Source organism: Protomyctophum parallelum (genome assembly GCF_964188405.1).
Source record: "Protomyctophum parallelum genome assembly, chromosome: 1".
In the NCBI taxonomy this organism is placed as follows: Eukaryota; Metazoa; Chordata; class Actinopteri; order Myctophiformes; family Myctophidae; genus Protomyctophum; species Protomyctophum parallelum.
Window position 1 is genome coordinate 88285384 of NC_139697.1, and position 22914 is coordinate 88308297.

The 22914-nt window shown below is 38.5% G+C and overlaps 2 protein-coding genes across 2 annotated transcripts; one reads left to right on the forward strand and one right to left on the reverse strand.

Annotated features, from left to right (window-relative positions):
• Window positions 1-944: 944 nt before the first annotated feature.
• On the reverse strand, window positions 945-5676 carry itpkca (inositol-trisphosphate 3-kinase Ca). The gene is made up of 7 exons (XM_083783065.1): window positions 5586-5676; window positions 4348-4447; window positions 3689-3902; window positions 3140-3344; window positions 2548-2649; window positions 2380-2451; window positions 945-2084 (listed from the first exon to the last, which is right to left on the reverse strand). The coding sequence occupies exons 1-7, from the start codon at window positions 5586-5588 to the stop codon at window positions 1875-1877; spliced, it is 906 nt and encodes a 301-aa protein (XP_083639191.1). The 5' UTR covers window positions 5589-5676; the 3' UTR covers window positions 945-1874.
• Window positions 5677-5771: 95 nt separating this feature from the next.
• ccdc61 (coiled-coil domain containing 61) lies at window positions 5772-13641 on the forward strand. The gene is made up of 12 exons (XM_083782984.1): window positions 5772-5919; window positions 6650-6814; window positions 6902-6984; window positions 7717-7877; window positions 8615-8770; window positions 8872-9079; window positions 9174-9256; window positions 9654-9877; window positions 10968-11046; window positions 11530-11730; window positions 12891-13000; window positions 13140-13641. Exons 2-12 carry the CDS (start codon window positions 6667-6669, stop codon window positions 13235-13237), a joined length of 1551 nt encoding a protein of 516 aa, XP_083639110.1. The 5' UTR covers window positions 5772-5919; window positions 6650-6666; the 3' UTR covers window positions 13238-13641.
• The last annotated feature ends 9273 nt before the right edge of the window (window positions 13642-22914 follow it).

A 22914-nucleotide genomic window follows, 5' to 3' on the forward strand; every position in this document is an offset into this window, starting at 1 on the left:
TAACTCATCATTACATTTATTCAAGTGCTGTGTACTCAAGTACAATTGTGAGGTCTTTAGATGAGTACCGTATGTCGATTTCCTACATCTCCACACGCCACTACATATCAAGAGGCAAATATTGTACTTGTTACTCCACAACAATTATTTGAAAACTTTAGTTACTTTGTAGATTTAGATTGTTAATACAAATAATAATAACTTATAATAACCATTCTAACTAGCAAAAGTGGACATAGTTTTTAGTGTTGGACACAATCATTGTCTACGACACGTTATGCCATGTTTGAACCTAACAATCATATTCTGGGAGTAGAAAAGTGTGCTTCTCGGAACACAGGCCTCCGACAGACAGGACAGAGTGGCCTCTTTATTCAGTCAGCTCTGCCTTTAATCATGGAGGTGAGAACAGAGAGTTCTTCTGCTCAGCTTTTGATGATTAAATGGCTGAGTGAACAGGTGTGGGAGTTAGATATTGATGCCGTCAGGCTAAACCAATGAAAAGCAGTATTAAATACATGAACAAATACATTTCTGGTACCTTTCCGTTGTCTGTGTGTAGGTGTTTCAGGGAAAATAAATAAACATTTACTGTATGTGGAATGGCTTCTTTGTTTTGTTGAAACATTTAATTAAATCTAAAAAGAAAAAAACGTTTTACGGTAATTTCTAAAATTGCCAAAATAGCATATCAATAAGCACAAAGCATTGCAATGTGACAATGGCTTAAGTGTACATTTAGGCACAAACAACAAACATATTTGCTAAACATCATGAAATAGTTTGTGTTCAATATTAAGAGACCATTCAAATAACCTAAAAAAAATAATATCAAATTCAAAGGATACATATATTTAAATTAAATTAAATGAAAAGACCGATAACAAGGCACAATGTTTATTCTTTGCATCATAGTCAAGCTTTGGCATCATTTGCTGGTACAATGTGGCTTCATTTTAATAAGGATAAGTTGTCCATTAAGCTTGTACTTCCTAGTACATAGTTTCTGAACTATAAGAAGGCTGTTTATAGTAAACTAGGGTTTTCCAAAAGTCTTGTATTGTTTGCATAATAATATATTTTCCTAACTGCTGACCAAGCTGTTTCCAGCCAGAAACGTCTGGTCTATTGTTGTTCACACTGAGGGTGGAAATTACTGGACTGCAGGCTTGTGTGAGAATGTCATGGGTTCTGAGTCGGAATGTGTAATGTATTGTGCGGTTAAGTGTTACAGTGTAATGTAATGAACTGTAAGTGCATGCAATTAACATACTGTAACTGCACCTTACTGTATACAGTATAATGTAATGAACTGTAAGTGTCGTTACATTACATCATCGCTGCCAGGTGGAAACCTTGTAGTCTTTTCAGAAATAGCAAAAATAGCACTAACAACTTTTTGCTACTTTGGTGTGGTACTGTAGTAACTGTACTATGACGAAGTATGAAATGTGGAGATACATGGTTTCCGCCAAACAGCAACAATATTGTAATTAATTGTGCTGTAAGTGCACTTATACTTATACATGAATCATGTAATGCAATGTATCGTAAGTGCAAGTATACTGTATAACGTAGATTAGTGTGGTCTGATGTGCGAGAATGTCATGGGTTCCAAATCAGCCTAAATGTAGCCTACTGGTATTCCAGTGTACCACTTGCACAGGACGTCCATTTTGTTTTGGTAACAGATACACCTCACCTGTACATGCTGGTGTATGTTATCAGTTATGTGCTATATTTCTATCCAGAGTTCACTTCAATCCCAACACTGATGTTGCAGGAGCCAATCCACTCAAGAGTCCCCAACTCCTAACCATTTACAGTATAAGGTAGGTGGCAGTGACAGTTCCCAGACCATTTCTGAATGGATTTCAGGCGAGGGACAGAAGAATGTTGGTCAGTATGTCAATGAGATTGTCCAGACCCCATAAGTAGCCATCTTCTCGATTCCCTTCTACCCAGGGAGTGCGGTGATCCAAGGTGAGGGGTGGTGGTAGGGCTACTGTCTTTCCAAAATCGATCATCCAGACCCCTGTTTTCCCTGTTCCATCATGGACAAACAACAGGGAACTCCCTACTACCTGTAGGGAGGGAGACAAGTGTTCGTGCTGGTTGTAGGTTGTACTGTATGGTTTAACCACTTAACCTGATGCCTATTTTTGGCATGTCATCAGTGAAAATTACCCCCTCGCTAATTTCACAATGATTTTGTGTTTTATACTTTATACAAATCTCCATGTTGCTCACTGCAATATGTTGTTTCACTTATTATCTGCAATTGACAACTACACTGCAGTTGAACGACAACTAACTTCCCAGTGTCACGTTCACAACATTGAATAAGCTGTGGCAAAAGATAACTAGAATCCATCCCACCTCGTGCATTCTGAAGAAGTGTGATGTCTCCAGAACCTGACGCAACTCTTTCAGCCGCCTCAGATATCCCCGCTGAAGAGAGAGTGAGAGAAGAGAACTTCAAAAGAGGAAACAAGAATGGAAGAACTTTGGAAGTGAACTCAAAGTTAATAACAAGGTCAGACTCACCACAATTTGGGTGTTGGAATCAAAAAAGGTTTTCAGAGCCTCGATCACTTGATCTCTACGTTTGGTCCTTTTGAAGTTTGTCTGACACACTCCATTTGCCTGCTGCAGAAGTAATTAGACGATAAAGAATAGAATACAGAACTACAGTAGATGGAACTGTATGGCACTCTGTAGCACAGCAAATGCTTCATCTTTGGTTTTGGTTTTTGGTTTTTGGGGGGCATATTTGTACTTTCTGGCAGGGCATTGAGGACATACACAGTGACAAGTTTCCGAGCCGGAAGACACCCAATGATGTTGTGGTTATATTATTATGACAGTGACATGACAGTTGTTGTACCCTATCTTGAGGGTACTAGTCTGTCTATCTCCCAAGTTTTTAATGTGCTGTAGCACAGTAGTGGTTCTCAACCTTTTCAGGATCAGTGCCCACTTATAAAACACGGCTGCCATGTTAAGTGGTCAGATGGGTGGACCACGTGCATGTTTAATTTAATCAATCAATCGATCGTGTTCCAACTTGGATCAATGAAAGGAAAGAAAACTAGTTTTTTTCAAGGTTTCAAAGACAAAACACACAGTTAGTACTCACTCTCACTCCCTCTATCCGGAAGCCCAGTGTTGTTGTGGAACTCAGGCTCTCCCTCCATTGCATGTATCTTGTTTTGAGTACTGCCTGCTGCTCCTGCTCCTGGGCTGTGGGGGCCGCTGGATCCACAGCCACCATCTTTTCATACATATCTTTACGAGGCTGAGGTCGCTCCCTCGCCATCAGCAGCTCCTCCTCGAGGTACGTACTGTAAGAGACAGCTAGTCCCTATAAGCACTGAGCACTATTTGCTCTTCTCAAGTAGGCTGTGTGTGAGCAAACAGGCTCCCCTTACATTCGCTGTCTACTCTAGAACAATGTTTCAAATGAAGACACCCAAATTGATAAGCCTTTGGCCGCAGACCCCCATCTCAAAAGATGTTGTGCCCTAGTAGTGGCCCCAAAAGAAAAGATTCGCATCCATTGTTTTTCAGAATTATTCCAAATTCTTAAGAGTTTTTCCAGATGTTTTCAAAAGCGGCAGATCTTTGCTTATAGGGGGCCCCACTTTGAGAACGACTGGTCTAGAAAACATAAAGCTCTTACACTTACCGGCTGCCCATCTTGCAGTCCATTATGGCCGGAGTGTTGAAGTGAGTGAGTAGATTATCCATCATGTTGTAATCCTGCTCATCTCGCTGCACCACACCATGGTAGGCTGGCACAAACGCTTTCAGGGTGTCCTCCATCAGCCCCTGGAAACACTGTTGCTCCCGTATGCAGAATCTCTTCAGCAGCAGACCATAGTCCCCTGCAAGGAAGTTTCCTGCAAAAAGAGGTGACATTTTAAATAAGAGAACAAACTATATTTTGTCAGTTTCAAAAGGCCTTGTAATTTACCTGCTTGCCTCAGGAAGGCAGCCATGTAAAGCAGTGGTTTTCAACCAGTGGTTCGTCCGGGGACCACCAGTGAGGGGTTCCAGGTGGTCCCCAGCTGAATGATGGAGAGTTGGTAACCAAATGGACCCTTATAGATCTTTAACTCTTGAGAGTGTAAAAGGCTCATTTTATTTTACACTCTCAATAGTTACCTTATTGTTGTAACATGCATCACTTAATTTACAAGAATTCTACACAATTAGAGAATGTAGAAGAATTTTTAATCAAATGCCTGTTATCTCTCCAAATGGTACCATATCATACAGAATCTTATCCAACGAAAAAAGATGTAAAGCAAAGTGAGCAAGGCTGATATGATCCATCCAACAAACCTGCATGTCCAACCACTTGTAGCCACTCCTGCTGTTTCTCGGGGGCCCTGGAGATGGGAGATGAGATCCCCGGGCTTTTCTGTTTCTTCCATGTGCTGCTCTGCATGGGGAAGACCATTAGACAGTCATTCCTCAACATACATGCCTCCCCCGCCGCGACTGCATTCCACCACCGACTTGTTTGTTTGTTTTTTTCTTCGATCCGCTGCGCTGACAGACAGACAGACAGACAGGAGGACCGGACTTCAGACTCCACTGTGACTGAACCAAGTGAACCAACTACTCAACTTCTCTTTTTACGCCAACAATGTGTAGTGCGTCGTACGACGGTGTCGCGCGCCGCGGGGGAAAAAAAACAACAACCTAATAGTCGATCCACAAGCTCACAGCGCGTCACGGACCCGGTCCGTTGTGAGCTTGTGGATTGGCACACTTTCCCAGAGACACGACGCGGTCCTACGTACGACGAAGTATACGCCAAGCGACAAGCGTTATGGCTGTATATTATGTCTCCATGGGAACAGTCATAGACTGTGCGGACGCATGCATGCAGAGAGGAGGGGTCTCTTATATTATGCAACAGGTGCGCATGTTCATCAAACATTTACAGGCCCCCATTTTTTTCTACAAAAGCTCGCACACAGTGGAATGTTGTAACTAAGGACACTTTTTGTCTGTCTGATGGCATTAATGGTAGGCTATACTAAACCATATCTTAGAAACGAAATTAAAATGAGAAATTAAAATATCGTCTATCAATTGCCCAACAATTAATACCTAACCCCGGCCCTTATACCATACCGCAACACCTACCATATAATCAAATACAATCACATACCGCCAAGGCTAGCCTGGACCCCAAATAACTGGAAAAGAATAACTGTAATTGTCAACTGTTTTTGGCTATATAGAAGTTTGTCTGTTATGAAGTGTAATGCTTGGTTTCGTCCACAGTAAACTGTTTTGTATTGAGTTGTGCTTGAAATGTACTGTAATTCTCAAATCAAAATACTTCAATCAATCAATCAATCAATCAATCAATCAATCAATCAATCAATCAATCAATCAATCAATCAATCAATCAATGTGTATAGGCTTGATCTACGGCAGGGTTTATAAAGACTTTTATCTAACAACACAAACACGTTGTGTTTTGTGCTGCTTGTGTTAGAGATCAAAGAGATTACATTATTAAATACGGTATACCAGCCTGCTTAACTGAAATTAGAATACGTTACCATTTTTCTCCCTTAAAGACAAGAAGTATGTCCTTGTCATCACCCGTGGATGGCAGTAGTACACCTATAGGTGCGATGACCCTGCTGCTGCTTCTCCCAAGAAGAAGGAGAAGAAGACAAGCGTAGAAGAAGAGTTCAACGTTCCCGGTTGTTGTGGCGCTCCATCATTTTGCAGTCTGTGATTGATGATTGTTCTGTTTTTTTTTTAAACTTATTACCAAATATCTTTAGGACATATTAATGTCACAGCTATGGCTGCTATGTTTTTCAAGGCGTAGCTATATCATCTGTCACGTTACCCATATTTGAGCTCATCGCCAGGCAACGCCGAAAGGTAAAAACCGTATGTGTTTTGATTTGGGTTTTCTTTTTAGCCCGTTTATTGACAGCGGAATAACGTTTGACACAGAGCACAGCTAGCTGCCCAGTGACGACCCGTGTTAGCGTTTATCTCACTATTCAGGGTTTTGTGCCGAAAAACGACTGCCTGCCAAAAACTGCCTGCATGCATCCGACATGTCGTATCGCAAGTGATGTCATGATAACGGAAAGTCGATAGAAAATAGGATGATTTGATATAGAGGCTATATAAGTAGTTTATTGTGCTTGTTGTGAATAGCTTGTTTGTTGGGGCGATCAGCGTATGCTTGTTATCAATCTGGGAACCTGAGAGATCAATGTGTTACTGTTATAACGAGTAGTTTGAAGAATTGTAAAAGTGAAATGCATTTTTTGCCTTCTTTTAAATATCAAGGATCCCCAGTTTTATATTTATGCATAGGCCTAATATGCCACTTGCCACAGACCCCCGTTTAATACTCTCTAGGACCTCAAGCCTCAAACTATAGTACACTCTGTAAAATGAATTCTGAGAGTGTCCAAATGGATGACCTTAATTAGTACACATGAATAGAATAGCCTGCAGTACATCCACTTTGGTTTACCAGTTAGGACGTTATACATTTTATCAAGCGCTGTTGATATACTATAATAACATGCATACTTTTGCATGGATTGCATTGGACTTACTGTCGATAACAAAACTTTGATGTTTGAACATATAGGTCTACACTGTAGCGCCATGGAGGTGGGCTCAGAGGTGCTGGAGGATATCGTTTTCAGAGATGTGGAGTTCACTGTGAAGATAGAATTGGCGAAGAGTCTGCTGATTGTCGAGATCTCTGATTCTATGACAGCTGATCAATGGAGGGGAGAATTTGTGCCGGCATGTGAGCGACGCATTATCATGAACATTAATCCATTGCTCCGTAGGCACAACCAAACACACTGACTTAAACTGTTCTTTTATTTTGTAGATATTGAGGACCTCACTCGCAAAACTGGCAACTTCAAGCAATTTCCTATCTTTTGTAGTATGTTGGAAAGTGCTGTTAAAAAGGTACGCCTCACATTTCACTTACTGGTGTTGAAAATAGGCCTGGTCAAATGAAATAGCTAAGGGGAAATAGCTAAGGGGCGCTGCCCGCGGGCCGCTAATTGGGGAACCCTGCATTAGAACAATAGAAGGATTAATTATTTTGAGTAGATCACTTTTATTAGTGGTGATGGTATATAGAGCGTCGCAGTCCCGCCCCCCTACCAGGGCCCAGGAAATGATTCCCCGTTCATTTTCCTCATAGACTTTTCAAAAAGTATTTATTTAAAGACCTTTTAAGCCTCGTACAAAGCCAACTGGAGTTGTGACAAATCATGACAAAAAAAACAAAAAAAACACTTTTTTTTGTTGTTTGTTTGGACCAAAATATTGTGTTTATTGTCATGATTTGTCACAATTCGTGTTGGCTTTGTCGTAACCAACTTTAAATAAATACATTTTGAAATGTCTATGGGAAAAATGCATTGGGAATCATTTCCTGGGCCTGGCGTCGTCATGAAAGGGGGTGGGACTGCGACGCTCTATAGACGTCTTTTAGTAAAACTAAAAGTCTGCCAAACTGGATCCCAGGCTAGGTATAGACCACTTTATCATAAGTGTAAAAAGAGGGTCCTTTTGATGGGCTACAAAATAAAGACCTAGCCACACGTTATCGTATGCCATTTCCCATGAGTACTCATTCTTGTTCAGTTGCATGATCTCAAAGAATGGCCTTGACACGACCTTTTCCTACAGACTAGTGATTCTGTTACCCTTGACCTCCTGACGTATGGCGATCTGGAGCTCCTACGCAACAGAAAGGCCGGGGTTGTGGGCCGCCCCCGTGGCCAGCAGCAGTCTCCTGCTCTCAGTGCCAAAAGATATCTAATCCTCATCTACACTGTGGAGTTTGACAGGTTTGTGCCTCTCTTTTTGGATATTCTTACAGGTTGACAGTTGGGCTTTTTATGCCTTTATTGATAGAGAGATGGGGAGTGACACATAGATATAGATTTTCTGTGTTTTTATCTTTTACATAATCTTTTTTTTAAATGTACTGTAGATCAAAGAGTGTATTCCATACTATAAAGACATGGGGAGCTGGAGATTGACATGCAGTACAGGTCTCTGGCTGGAAGTTAACCAAGGTTGTGCAATTGTTACTGTATATGTGGTTTGAGTTTGTAGATCTGGGAGATATCGCTTGAAAATGTTATCACAATATTTACCCCTGTTGGTACCATAGAGGTTGGTACCCTAAACATACATACTGTAGGGGCACAGGGATGGACAAAGCTGGGCATTGGAGTGGCTGCACCCTATGGTTGCACCACTCAAAAAACGTATTACTGCAAATGAACACACAGATTTTTGAATCACACAGGCAGTTACTGAGATGTGAACGGGTGTAATTTATGTTGTAAAACAAAATGTGTTAACTATAAGCCTCATTTTCTGCATAAATTGAAACCCCCCGACAAGCAGTGGAATTCCTGGGGCAACCCAATAACCAAGTGGTTTGGGCACATACCGCATGGGAGAAAATATGGCCTGATCAGTGAGTCTCCTCACTCTCCTGTTCTAATCCCGGCCAGCCGGACCATTTTCTGAATGACGTTCCCTTACTTTCTATATTTCCCGTCTCTGTTCACAGGATACACTACCCGTTGCCTCTGCCTTACCAGGGGAAACCTGACCCTGCTGCCCTGCAGAAAGAAATCAGAGTGCTGAGGATGGAGCTGAATGCCGTCACATCTCATGGAGGTCACAAACCAGCAGACCGTGCCGAGATACAACGACTACGATCAGAGTACGTTGTGTGTGTGTGTGTGTGTGTGTGTGTGTGTGTGTGTGTGTGTTTGGTCTGTCATAAGAGAAGTTATGAGGCTTTACTTATCTTATGTCCTCAAGGCTCTCTCTGATGAAAGAGGAGAAGGATGCCATGGCTAAGGCTCTGGAGCGCCTTCAGCAAGGGGGGTGCATCTCCACAGCCGGAGTGGAGTCATGGAGGGACAGAGATGTGGTGAGGACTTTAGAGGAACAGCTTCTGAAGGAGAGAGCTAAAAGTCAGCGCTCTGCAAGCAAGAGAGGTCAGGAGCAACTTCTGTTAGTGGAGCAGGTGGTGCTTTCTTTTTACTTCACAATCTAGTCACTCTTCAGTGAAGTTGGTATTTGTCGGTTGTTTTAACGTTTTGTTGTATTGCCTTGTCTAGCTGGAGGAGCTCAAGGCATCAGAGTGTGCTCTGCAGATTCGAGTCAAGAGCCTGATGAGTGAACTGACAGTACTACGGAGAGGGTTAGACAATCTAAGCATGTATATCTTTTTTCTGTCTTTTCTCTCTCCCATTCATTCACTTCTAGTGGGGTCGTATCTGATACTTCCGTGACCGCGGAGAGCAAAGGTCGGTTTCTCAGTGGATTTATCTATGAAGGTTAAAAAACAAATTGAGCCTCCATGTACCTCGCAAAAATGCGGGGAAAATTCATGAGAGCCCCAAATCCATATGGAGGCTCAATTTGTTTTTTAACCTTCATAGATGATAAATCCACTGAGAAACTGACCTTTGCTCTCCGCGGTCACGGAAGTATCAGATACGACCCAACTATTGTGTTGTGTGTTCTGTCCTTCTTTGAGTTCTTTTCGACCTCCACATTTAGCTAAAATATGGACACGTCTCTGTGTTTGTCTGTAGCAGGGTGACACCTGTCCACTCTGGACGCGCTGGCTCTCGGGGTGATGGGGAAATCTATCGCTCGCTGTCCCGTGAGCGGAGATCAGGGCACACGGTGATCAGGGCTCGCTCAGGGTCAAGAGAGAGGATAGAATACAGAGCACTACGGCCAGAGGAAAGAGGGAGGAGAGCAGACTCCTCAGGGCCCCGTGCTCGAATTCCCAGGCCATCACCTTCTCCCACAGGTAATGGGTTTTGAAAGTGCTTGTGCTTGTTGCCATTTTCTCACACAGACTGAGACGTTGTCTCTTTCTTTGGTTTGACTTCAATAAAGTAATCAACAACGTGGATAACAATATACCGTAATTTCCAGACTATAAGCCGCTACTTTTTTCCCCTGCTTTGAACCCTGCGGCCTATACAACGCTAACAACGGTGCAGCTAATCTATGGATTTGTACAGCTAACGGCAACTAGGGGACCTTCTAAGGCCTCTTTTACACGGCGACCAACTCCAGATAAAACATCAAAGTCCCGTTGCGTTCTCTTTTATTTTTAGGCTTTACACGAGAACGCACACTTTATGAAAACGCTATAACATCGCTAGATGGCGGTAACGGGCTGCCAAATAGACCAGTCACCCACATACAAGAAGAAGAACCCCTTCACGCAACCCAGAGCATGCAGGCAGAGCGCGCCATGGGATGGTTATATATTTGATAATACATTAGGCTACATAAACACTGCTGCCGCGTCTGCCGCCTATCACAAGGCTTTTTATTTACATCATGGTTTTACATTCACCATCGCTGATGAGCAGCGCTTTGTAGGCGAGGAGGGAGGCTTGTTCAGGAACTCCATTATATCATATATATATATCTATGTATGGCTCTGCATTAATGTAATAAACATATGCGCTGTGAGCCAACATGAGCCATGATGTCATAAGTTTTGCGGATTCACCGTTTTGCCTGTTTACACGGAGAAAGGATAAAACAGCGTTTTTCACTCTGGGAGGTGGTTTCACTTCGTTGCATTTTCACCTCCTGAAAACACTGTTCTCGTCTAAATGGACCACAGCAAACGATACTTTATTTTGCCGTTTTCTATGAACACCATCCTCGTGTAAAGACCACCTAAATCTATCTCTATGGCCGGCTATGGCCTCTATGCGGCTTATAGTCCAGTGCAGCTTGTATATGTATGTACACATTTGTTTTTTTCCCCAGATGTTGCTGGTGCAGCTTATATTCAGGTGCGCTTTATAGTCCGGAAATTACGGTACTGTACAGTGCCAATCTGCATTTCCATTACAATTTGTGTTAATTATTTTCAGGCTCACGGATACAACGATTTAACCCAACTGCTTATGTCGAAGACAAACAGCGCAGGCAACAGGAAGCAGACTTTAAAAAGTGAGTTGCTATTTTTATTTTATGTATTATTTAATTGCAATTGGTATGTCTCTTTTGGTCTGTTACAAAAAAACAACACACCAATACATTTCTGGCTGTTTAGCATCACAGAGCTTAAAGGTATATTCAGTGATTTCATTTAATTCAAATATCACTTTTTTTTTTTGTGACAATCCTCCCTACTATAGAGTGTGCTGACCATATAAGGAGTTAATCCCTGTCCCCAGTTAACCCCTGGGGGTCAAAAAACCTTAGGTTTCGTTTTTGGCTACGTGGCCTTCATCCAATCAGGATAGAGAGGGGCCTTCCACCAATCATGATCGAGCGGAGGCGGGCCTTGCGTGCTGTTGACCTGTTGCACGTCCTACCACTGTAGTGCGTGTGCATGTCGACATCTTGTTACCGGGGCGGACCGGGGGTTTTTCCAAATCACCCAAATCACTGAATGCTTAACGGCTTAACTCTGTGCCCCTCTCCCATTAGACAGAGAAAAGTGCGGAGGGACATGTTGACATCTCCCGTCATCCCAGAGAGGGGCCGTTCACGTTCAAGAGAGGTCTATCCCCAGCAGAGCCGGGCTGGCAGCAGAGGCAAGACTTTATCTGTGGAGCGTAGAGGGAGCAGGAACTCCTCTGCAAGCTCACTTGTAGACATGGAGGAAATGGACAGACCTCTTGTATTCAGGTGAAGTAGTTCATTAACTAATACTATGCCATGCCTTACTTTATGATCAGAAATACCACATACCGGTAGTGTAGTGTAGTGTACTGTATTGTCTTCAACAATATTACGTACTGTACAGAAATACAGCACACCATGCCATACTGTATTGGCAAAAATAGGCCATACTGTACTATGTTGTCTTCAAAATGACAGGATCCATGTGGAACTCGGACACATTGTGCCAGGTCTAATAGTCTCAACATAGCCTAAATTAAATGTAGGCTGGGTCTAGAACAGCGGAAAGAACGTCCGCTAACAAACCTACGCCTATTCTGCTTTAGCCTCGGAAACCCAGAAGTTTTTATTTCCAGGGAGAAAAAAAAAGTCTGGGACCGAGTCCACTTCAATTCGGCATAGAGTAGCGCAAACGTCGATCACTCTCTGCTGATTTCTGATCGTCTGCACCTTTGTTAATTTAGCCACGCACACATGCACACCCGTACACACACACACACACACACACACACACACACACACACAATCCTCTCTCTCTCTGTCACTCTAATTAATTAGTCTCATGTCACGCAGCTGCGTCTAGATTATCGATCCGCCGGGAGCTGCCTATTAGAAAGCATAGGTGGACCCCAGGCTAATTCTGCCTTGACAACCAATATTTCTGATACCATCCTAATATGATGAATCACCCTAAAGTATTTGCATTGGTTCTGTAATAATAATTGTTCCCACTCAGTTCTAGCCCCTACATTTAATTTAATTTAGTCCCCAGACGTTTCATTAGGTGGCTATGCGAGACTCCTCGCATAGCTATCTGCGATTTATCTATGATGTACAACTCCATATCTGAGTTAGGTTTCAGCCCAATCCGACCGCTATCGACTTGAATTGAATATAAAACACACAAAACATTGAAATAAAATAATACACTACTTTTAAAGTAAGTGAGAGATGCCAAATGCCAACTATTCTCCCCCAAGCATATGCCCTACTAGTATGTTTTAAAAAACAACAACATAGACTAGGTTGTTATAAATAACACATACTACACTACTGTATGATATCAGATATAAGCCAGATTGGTGATAAAAAATACTTCCACTAGTGTGGAATAACATGTTTAATGATGCACCACTTCTTTACTACTTTTTCCTCACTGTTTTCAGAGAAAGAAATCGGATGTACAATGGTCCTAGCGTTGTCCGTGACAGAGGGAACCTGTTGACCAGGAAGCCATTATGTAGCACTCCCACATACAGGATGAAAACGGACAAAGGTAACCTGTCCACATGACTGTACATCATTCATGGACTAAAACTCTACAAGATAATAGTTCCTGCAAACATGCAGAATATTGTACCATCACAAAATGCTACCGTTTGAATTCCAACCATTGCTTCATATCTTCACTCCAGAACGCTCCATAGATACCGGTGCTGCTGAGCTGTCAGAGATTGATGCCAGGCTACAGGCCCTTCAGGACTATATGAGGGACCTGGACACAGGACATTAAGGATCAGTGGCACTACATTCTACTCAGGCCAACTGCACAACACTGAAAATCAAAACTGTGGATTTTGGTTTTATTTATTTTTCTATTTAACGTTTTTTTTAATTTGGGGCTGGGGGGATACTGACCAATCCCGTATTATGATGCAAACATGACTGACACAAAAGTATCTCATTCATATAAGTGGCTTATTTGCTCAGGAAGGCTACCACTATGAGGGGTACTGTGCTTAACTTAAATGTGATTTTTATGATTCATACTGTGTACTGTCTTATTAAAAGATTCACCTTTAAAAGGTGAATTGTCTTGACTATAATATTTCTTGCCATTTACACAAAGCTCCCACCAAAATGTGTGCTAATTTCTATCTTAACGGGTCCTAAATATGTGCATTTTGTTTGTGATTTATTGTAGATATTTTGATTTGAAGTCAGCATTTCCAGCCAATTTCCTTCAACTGCACCTTAGTTTGTAGATTCAGATAGCATACTGAAATGGAACTTTTTCCCTGTTAACACGGCACCATGCAAAATGATTCATTTTCAATGTGGAAAAGTAAATGTAATTAAGTGTCCAACTAGTAGTGCTCTGCTGTTGATGAATGGGATAACTAATTAGGCAATACATTCTATAATCCAAGATGGAAGGAAAGTACAGGCTGGATACTTTTTTCTTTTAATAAAAATAAATAAATGAAGTGACAACTTTTCATACAGTACGCAAAGCCCCTGTGGTGCATAAAGGCTGGTGGTAATTTTCAAAAGGAAAACTAAATTTGGTTTACCCAGTAGGCCTATCGTTGCTGTCGGGCAGAAAACTAAAACCGTAACTTTTCATAGAATTATGTACAGTAGTCAAACTTAATACTGGTTAGATATGTATAAAAGTCACAGACATACATGACCACTTTCAATGTAGCGTCCCTATTTTGGGCTTTTCATTATCAGTGAAAATGTCATATCTAACATTTGCCAAAGATAGATCTATTCTACAACATCAACACATTGCATTAGAATGGAATAAAGTATACAACATCCATTCGAATAAAATAAAAATATACAAGGCTTCTGCTCGACAGTGACGATTTGTTATTCAAAGGAAATTCTAGATTATTCACACAATTCCTTAACTGACAATATATTTGCATTCGTTGACATGGAGCTCACAGGCATCTGCCACCACAGCTGGCTGGGTTCCGTTAATAACATCTCTCTGAACATGCAGGAACTTTCTCTTCAGGCAATATATCAGTTGCTAGAACAGCTGCTATTTATACTGAGATGGGATAAATTGTTTAGAGATTCTTTGTAATTAATGCACAGTACAGTATACTTATATTTTCAAAGTTTTTAATTGCAGTGTCATTTTGTCAGCAGGAACAGCTGAATCAAGAACTGATAATGTTTTGATTTCACTACATTTACCTGGCCAGGTGTTCTGGTCAGAATTTATGAATTCATTTTGAGCACTTCTGTAACTTTCACTATTGTGCAAGCAATAGGGAAATAATTAAAGGAAATGATGCCGAAACCAGAGGTGGGATTCCAAAAGGTAACATGTTCGCCTTCATTGTATCCACCATATAGTATGCCGTACGGTATGGGCTATAGCCCATGGTCAAAAATGATGAAAAACGAGGTTAATTTTTTATTTCAAAAATTCAAAAAACGATGGGCTATAACCCATGTTTTTTATTTTTTTCAAATCCTCAAAAATGATGAAAAACGGCGTGCTATAGTATGCCGTACGGTATGGGCTATAGCCCATGTTCAAAAATGATGAAAAAAGAGCTAATTCTTTTTTTCAAATTTTCAAAAACTATGGGCTATAACCCATGTTTTTTTGTTTTTTTGTTTTTTTCAAATCCTCAAAAATGATGAAAAATGGCGTGCTATAGTATGCCGTACGGTATGGGCTGTAGCCCATGGTCAAAAATGATGAAAAACGAGGTTAATTTTTTTTTTCAAAAATTCAAAAAACGATGGGCTATAACCCATGTTTCTTTTTTTTCTTTTTTTTCAAATCTTTAAAAATTATGAAAAACGGCGTGCTATAGTATGCCGTACGGTATGTGCTATAGCCCATGTTCAAAAATTATGAAAAAAGAGGTTAATTTTTTTTTTCAATCAAAAAACGATAGGCTATAACCCATGTTTTTTTTTTTTTAATCAAAAATGATGAAAAACGAGGATAAAAAAAATAATCTAAAATTCCAAAAACGATGGGCTATAACCCATGTTTTTTTTGTTTAAAAAGAAAAAAAATTCAAATCCTCAAAAATGATGAAAAACGGCGTGCTATAGTATGCCGTACGTTATGGGCTATAGCCCATGTTCAAAAATGATGAAAAAATAGTTTTTTTTTTTTCAAATTTTCAAAAAACAATGGGCTATAACCCATGTTTTGTTTTAATTTTTTTCAAATCCTCAAAAATGATGAAAAATGGCGTGCTATAGTATGCCGAACGGTATGGGCTGTAGCCCATGGTCAAAAATGATGAAAAACGAGGTTAATTTTGTTTTTTCAAAAATTCAAAAAACGATGGGCTATAACCCATGTTTTTTTTTTTTTTTTTTTTTTTCAAATCTTTAAAAATGATGAAAAACGGCGTGCTATAGTATGCCGTACGGTATGTGCTATAGCCCATGTTCAAAAATGATGAAAAAAGAGGTTAATTTTTTTTTCAATTTTTCAAAAAACTATGGGCTATAACCCATGTTTTTTTTTTTTTTTTTTTTTTTTCAAATCCTCAAAAATGATGAAAAACGGCGTGCTATAGTATGCCGTACGGCAGAGGTATTCAACTGGCGGACCGCGGTCCGCGACCGGACCGCGGACCACCTCTTTGCGGATATTAAAGTTAATAATATAAATAACATCAGATGGTACATTTCTCATGTGAAATTGCTGCAAAGAACCCATGTTTTTTTTTTTTTTCATTTTTTTCAAATCCTCAAAAATGATGAAAAACTGCGTGCTATAGTATGCCGTACGGTATGGGCTATAGCCCAAGGTCAAAAATGATGAAAAACGAAGATTAAAAAAAAAACTAAAATTCCAAAAACGATGGGCTATAACCCATGTTTTTTTTTTTTTTTTCCATTTTTTTCAAATCCTCAAAAATGATGAAAAACGGCGTGCTATAGTATGCCGTACGTTATGGGCTATAGCCCATGTTCAAAAATGATGAAAAAATAGGGTTTTTTTTTTTTTTTTAACGATGGGCTATAACCCATGTTTTTTTTTTTTTTTTCATTTTTTTCAAATCCTCAAAAATGATGAAAAACGGCGTGCTATAGTATGCCGTACGGTATGGGCTATAGCCCAAGGTCAAAAATGATGAAAAACGAAGATTAAAAAAATATATATCAAAATTAAAAAAAAACGATGGGTTATAGCCCATTTTTGATTTTTTTTCAAATCCTCAAAAATGATGAAAAACGGCGTGCTATAGTATGCCGTAAGTTATGGGCTATAGCCCATGGTCAAAAAGGGGTTAAAAAACGTCTAAAAATAGACGTCTAAAACACGTCTATTTTTAGACGTGTTTTAGACGACTATTTTTTGACGTTTTTATCCCATTTTTAGAAGCTCGTCTAATAGCCCATACCGTACGGCATACTATAGCAAGCCGTTTTTCATCATTTTTGAGGATTTGAAAAAAATGAAAAAAATGAATAAACGATGGGTTATAGCCCATCGTTCTTTTTTTTTTTTTTTTTTCAAATCCTCAAAAATGATGAAAAACGGCGTGCTATAGTATGACGTAAGGTATGGGCTATAGCCCATGGTCAAAAAGGGGTTAAAAAACGTCTAAAATAGACGTCTAAAACACGTCTATTTTTAGACGTGTTTTAGACGTCTATTTTTTTACGTTTTTATCCCATTTTTAGAAGCTCGTCTAATAGCCCATACCGTACGGCATACTATAGCAAGCCATTTTTCATCATTTTTGAGGATTTGAAAAAAATGAAAAAAATAAATAAACGATGGGTTATAGCCTCAAAATGATGAAAAACGGCGTGCTATAGTATGCCGTAATGTAAAATTTACATTTCAACGAAAGGACCTGTAAAGGACAACACAAAAACTAAGGCACTGGTGTCGTACTTCTGGTTTACCGGAACGGGGTTCAACTCCCTGCAGTGCCCTGCAGTGCCCTGCTCAATGTGTTGTATTTACATGGTTCATTGGTCCATGGTCTCAGAGGTCATTGAGCGGCACGCTATAGTGCGTGATTCTTCATCATTGTGGAGGATTTTAAAAAAGGTGAAAATCAAGGAAAAGGCCAAGGGCTATATAGTCCATGGTGTCGGACTGCATACTGGTCAAGGTAATTTATACTGGTCAAGGTAATTTATACTGGTCAAGGTCATTTATACTGATCAAGGTCATTTATACTGGTGAAGGTCATTTATACTTGTCAAGGTCATTAGTCCATGGTCTCGGAGGGCATACAATTGTATGTGGTTTTTTACGATTTCGGAGGATTTGAAAAAAAAAGGTGAAAATCGCGGAAAAGAGAAAGGCACGGACCACATACTGGTCAAGGTCATTTATACTGGTCAAGGTAGCAACTTGGACACTCAGGCACGAAGGAAGCATGAGTTCAAGTCCGTTGCTCTCCCCATGTCCCCCATATATGGGGACTAGGTTGGTGGAGGGTGTGTAGAGCCCAGGATCACATTAGATGATTGACACAGGGGTGAAAAATGGGTTACAATTAATTTTTATTTTTTTATATATATATATACACTGGTCAAGGTCATTTATACTTGTCAAGGTCATTTATACTGGTCACGGTCATTTATACTTGTCAAGGTCATTTATACTGGTCAAGGTCATTTACTAATCTAGAATGGGGTTGGTAGGTTTAAGTATGTATGACTAGTAGCATGCCAAAGTTTGTGGTATTGCCATAGAGAATGCATTGGGCGTTTAAGTTAAATAACTATGATAAAAAACGAGGTTCTCATCCTCCGCAACACCCATTCCCATGGTCCAAAATGATGAGTAATGTTTATGATTATGATGATTATGATGATTATGATTATTATTATTATTAGCCACAACATTTGTCTTGATTTCAGTCAGATACTGTATCTTCTTGAGCCTTTTGGACTATAATTTTCTGAGGTCTGCTAATAATAATAATAATCATAATCATCATAATCATAAACATTACTCGTTTTTCATCATTTTGGACCATGGGCTATAGCCCATATCGTACGGCATACTATAGCACGCCGTTTTTCATCATTTTTGAGGATTTGAAAAAAATGAAAAAATGAAAAAAACGATGGGTTATAGCCCATTGATTTTTTGAAATTGTGATTGAAAGGAGGATTTGAAAAAAATGAAAAAATGAAAAAAACGATGGGTTATAGCCCATTGTTTTTTTGATTTTTTGATATCCTCGTTTTTCATCATTTTGGACCATGGGCTATAGCCCATATCGTACGGCATACTATAGCACGCCGTTTTTCATCATTTTTGAGGATTTGAATATTTTTTTTTAAACGATGGGTTATATATAGCCCATTGTTTTTTTGAAATTTTGATTTTTTTTTTATCCTCGTTTTTCATCATTTTGGACCATGGGCTATAGCCCATATCGTATGGCATACTATATCACGCCGTTTTTCATCATTTTTGAGGATCTGAAAAAAATGAAAAAAAAAAAAAAACGATGGGTTATAGCCCATTGTTTTTTTTAAATTTTGATTTTTTTTTTATCCTCGTTTTTCATCATTTTGGACCGTGGGCTATAGCCCATATCGTACGGCATACTATAGCACGCCGTTTTTCATCATTTTTGAGGATTTGAAAAAAAGGAAAAAATGAAAAAAACGATGGGTTATAGCCCATTGTTTTTTTGAAATTTTGATTTTTTTTTTATCCTCGTTTTTCATAATTTTGGACCATGGGCTATAGCCCATATCGTACGGCATACTATAGCACGCCGTTTTTCATCATTTTTGAGGATTTGGAAAAAATGAAAAAATGAAAAAAACGATTGGTTATAGCCCATTGTTTTTTTGAATTTTTGAAAAAAATAATTATCCTCGTTTTTCATCATTTTGGACCATAGACTATAGCCCATATCGTACGGCATACTATAGCACGCCGTTTTTCATCATTTTTGAGGATTTGAAAAAAATGAAAAAATGAAAAAAAAACGATGGGTTATAGCCCATTGTTTTTTTTAAATTGTGATTTTTTTTTAATCCTCGTTTTTCATCATTTTGGACCATGGGCTATAGCCCATATCGTATGGCATACAATAGCACGCCGTTTTTCATCATTTTTGAGGATTTGAATTTTTTTTTTAAACGATGGGTTATAGCCCATTGTTTTTTTGAAATTTAGATTTTTTTTTTATCCTCGTTTTTCATCATTTTGGACCATGGGCTATAGCCCATATCGTATGGCATACTATATCACACCGTTTTTCATCATTTTTGAGGATTTGAAAAAAATGAAAAAATAAAAAAAACGATGGGTTATAGCTAGAGCTGGGACTCGATAAAAAAAAAAAATCTAATTAATCAGAGTCTTTGCGATTAATTAATCTAGATTAATCGCATTTTAATCGCATATCAATATTCAACCCGAGAACAGCGAGAAACCTTTTTTTTTAATGTTTTTTGGTATCCCAGTGAATCAACGAATAGTGACTACAGGATACCACTCATTTTCAACATTTTACTGTCATTAATATACCTGTTGTGGAAATAATAATAAAAAGTCACCCCATTCTGTGTTGCCTAGAACTGGAGGTCTGAAAAAAATTTAGTAACAGTAACAAGTACAGAACTCAGTGACATCACAAAGCTGTACTTACTTCATATTGTTACTGTTTTTTGTCAGACCTCCAGTTCTAGGCAACACAAAATGGGGTGACTTTTTATTATTTCCAGTTTTCAGTACTATAGAAAAGCGCCCAGTGAGAAACGTTCCGCGGTGAAAAAAAAGGTGCGATTAATTTATCTGTAGTTAATCGCGATTAATTTTTCTGTAGTTAATTAATCTAAATTAATCGCAATTAGTCCCGGCCCTAGTTATAGCCCATTGTTTTTTTTTTAATTTTGATATTTTTTTTATCCTCATTTTTCACCATTTTGGACCATGGGCTATAGCCCATATCGTACGGCATACTATAGCACGCAATTTTTCATCATTTTTGAGGATTTGAAAAAAATGATAAAATGAAAAAAACGATGGGTTATAGCCCATTGTTTTTTTTTTTTTTTATCCTCGTTTTTTATCATTTTGGACCATGGGCTATAGCGTATATCGTACGGCATACTATAGCACGCAATTTTTCATCATTTTTGAGGATTTGAAAAAAATGAAAAAATGAAAAAAACGATGGGTTATAGCCCATTGTTTTTTTGAAATTTTGATTTTTTTTTTATCCTCGTTTTTCATCATTTTGGACCATGGGCTGTAGCCCATATCGTATGGCATACAATAGCACGCAGTTTTTCATCATTTTTGAGGATTTGAAAAAAATGAAAAAATGAAAAAAACGATGGGTTATAGCCCATTGTTTTTTTGAAATTTTGATATATTTTTTTATCCTTGTTTTTCATCATTTTGGACCATGGGCTATAGCCCATATCGTACGGCATACTATAGCACGCCATTTTTCATCATTTTTGAGGATTTGGAAAAAATGAAAAAATGAAAAAAACGATGGGTTATAGCCCATTGTTTTTTTGAATTTTTGAAAAAAATAATTATCCTCGTTTTTCATCATTTTGGACCATAGACTATAGCCCATATCGTACGGCATACTATAGCACGCCGTTTTTCATCATTTTTGAGGATTTGAAAAAAATGAAAAAATGAAAAAAAAAACGATGGGTTAAAGCCCATTGTTTTTTTTAAATTGTGATTTTTTTTTAATCCTCGTTTTTCATCATTTTGGACCATGGGCTATAGCCCATATCGTATGGCATACAATAGCACGCCGTTTTTCATCATTTTTGAGGATTTGAATTTTTTTTTTAAACGATGGGTTATAGCCCATTGTTTTTTTGAAATTTAGATTTTTTTTTTATCCTCGTTTTTCATCTCTTTGGACCATGGGCTATAGCCCATATCGTATGGCATACTATATCACACCGTTTTTCATCATTTTTGAGGATTTGAAAAAAATGAAAAAATAAAAAAAACGATGGGTTATAGCTAGAGCTGGGACTCGATAAAAAAAAAAAATCTAATTAATCAGAGTCTTTGCGATTAATTAATCTAGATTAATCGCATTTTAATCGCATATCAATATTCAACCCGAGAACAGCGAGAAACCTTTTTTTTTAATGTTTTTTGGTATCCCAGTGAATCAACGAATAGTGACTACAGGATACCACTCATTTTCAACATTTTACTGTCATTAATATACCTGTTGTGGAAATAATAATAAAAAGTCACCCCATTCTGTGTTGCCTAGAACTGGAGGTCTGAAATTTTTTTAGTAACAGTAACAAGTACAGAACTCAGTGACATCACAAAGCTGTACTTACTTCATATTGTTACTGTTTTTTGTCAGACCTCCAGTTCTAGGCAACACAAAATGGGGTGACTTTTTATTATTTCCAGTTTTCAGTACTATAGAAAAGCGCCCAGTGAGAAACGTTCCGCGGTGAAAAAAAAGGTGCGATTAATTTATCTGTAGTTAATCGCGATTAATTTTTCTGTAGTTAATTAATCTAAATTAATCGCAATTAGTCCCGGCCCTAGTTATAGCCCATTGTTTTTTTTTTAATTTTGATATTTTTTTTATCCTCATTTTTCACCATTTTGGACCATGGGCTATAGCCCATATCGTACGGCATACTATAGCACGCAATTTTTCATCATTTTTGAGGATTTGAAAAAAATGATAAAATGAAAAAAACGATGGGTTATAGCCCATTGTTTTTTTTTTTTTTTATCCTCGTTTTTTATCATTTTGGACCATGGGCTATAGCGTATATCGTACGGCATACTATAGCACGCAATTTTTCATCATTTTTGAGGATTTGAAAAAAATGAAAAAATGAAAAAAACGATGGGTTATAGCCCATTGTTTTTTTGAAATTTTGATTTTTTTTTTATCCTCGTTTTTCATCATTTTGGACCATGGGCTGTAGCCCATATCGTATGGCATACAATAGCACGCAGTTTTTCATCATTTTTGAGGATTTGAAAAAAATGAAAAAATGAAAAAAACGATGGGTTATAGCCCATTGTTTTTTTGAAATTTTGATATATTTTTTTATCCTCGTTTTTCATCATTTTGGACCATGGGCTATAGCCCATATCGTACGGCATACTATAGCACGCCATTTTTCATCATTTTTGAGGATTTGAAAAAAATGAAAAAATGAAAAAAACGATGGGTTATAGCCCATTGTTTTTTTTTTTTTTTTTTTTTTTTTTTTTTTTATCCTCGTTTTTTATCATTTTGGACCATGGGCTATAGCGTATATCGTACGGCATACTATAGCACGCAATTTTTCATCATTTTTGAGGATTTGAAAAAAATGAAAAAATGAAAAAAACGATGGGTTATAGCCCATTGTTTTTTTGAAATTTTGATTTTTTTTTTATCCTCGTTTTTCATCATTTTGGACCATGGGCTGTAGCCCATATCGTATGGCATACAATAGCACGCAGTTTTTCATCATTTTTGA

Bases quoted from the DNA above. Each gene is read 5' to 3' on its own strand.
- itpkca (XM_083783065.1), bottom strand. The intron at 2,650-3,139 runs GTGAGTACTAAC...TTACTTCTGCAG, and splicing joins TCCGGATAGAGGGAGTGAGA to CAGGCAAATGGAGTGTGTCA. The intron at 2,085-2,379 runs GTGGGATGGATT...CCCTCCCTACAG, and splicing joins ACTTCTTCAGAATGCACGAG to GTAGTAGGGAGTTCCCTGTT.
- ccdc61 (XM_083782984.1), top strand. From the start codon at position 6,667: ATGGAGGTGGGCTCAGAGGTGCTGGAGGATATCGTTTTCAGAGATGTG. The intron at 9,257-9,653 runs GTTAGACAATCT...GTTTGTCTGTAG, and splicing joins CTGACAGTACTACGGAGAGG to CAGGGTGACACCTGTCCACT. The intron at 11,731-12,890 runs GTGAAGTAGTTC...CACTGTTTTCAG, and splicing joins GACAGACCTCTTGTATTCAG to AGAAAGAAATCGGATGTACA.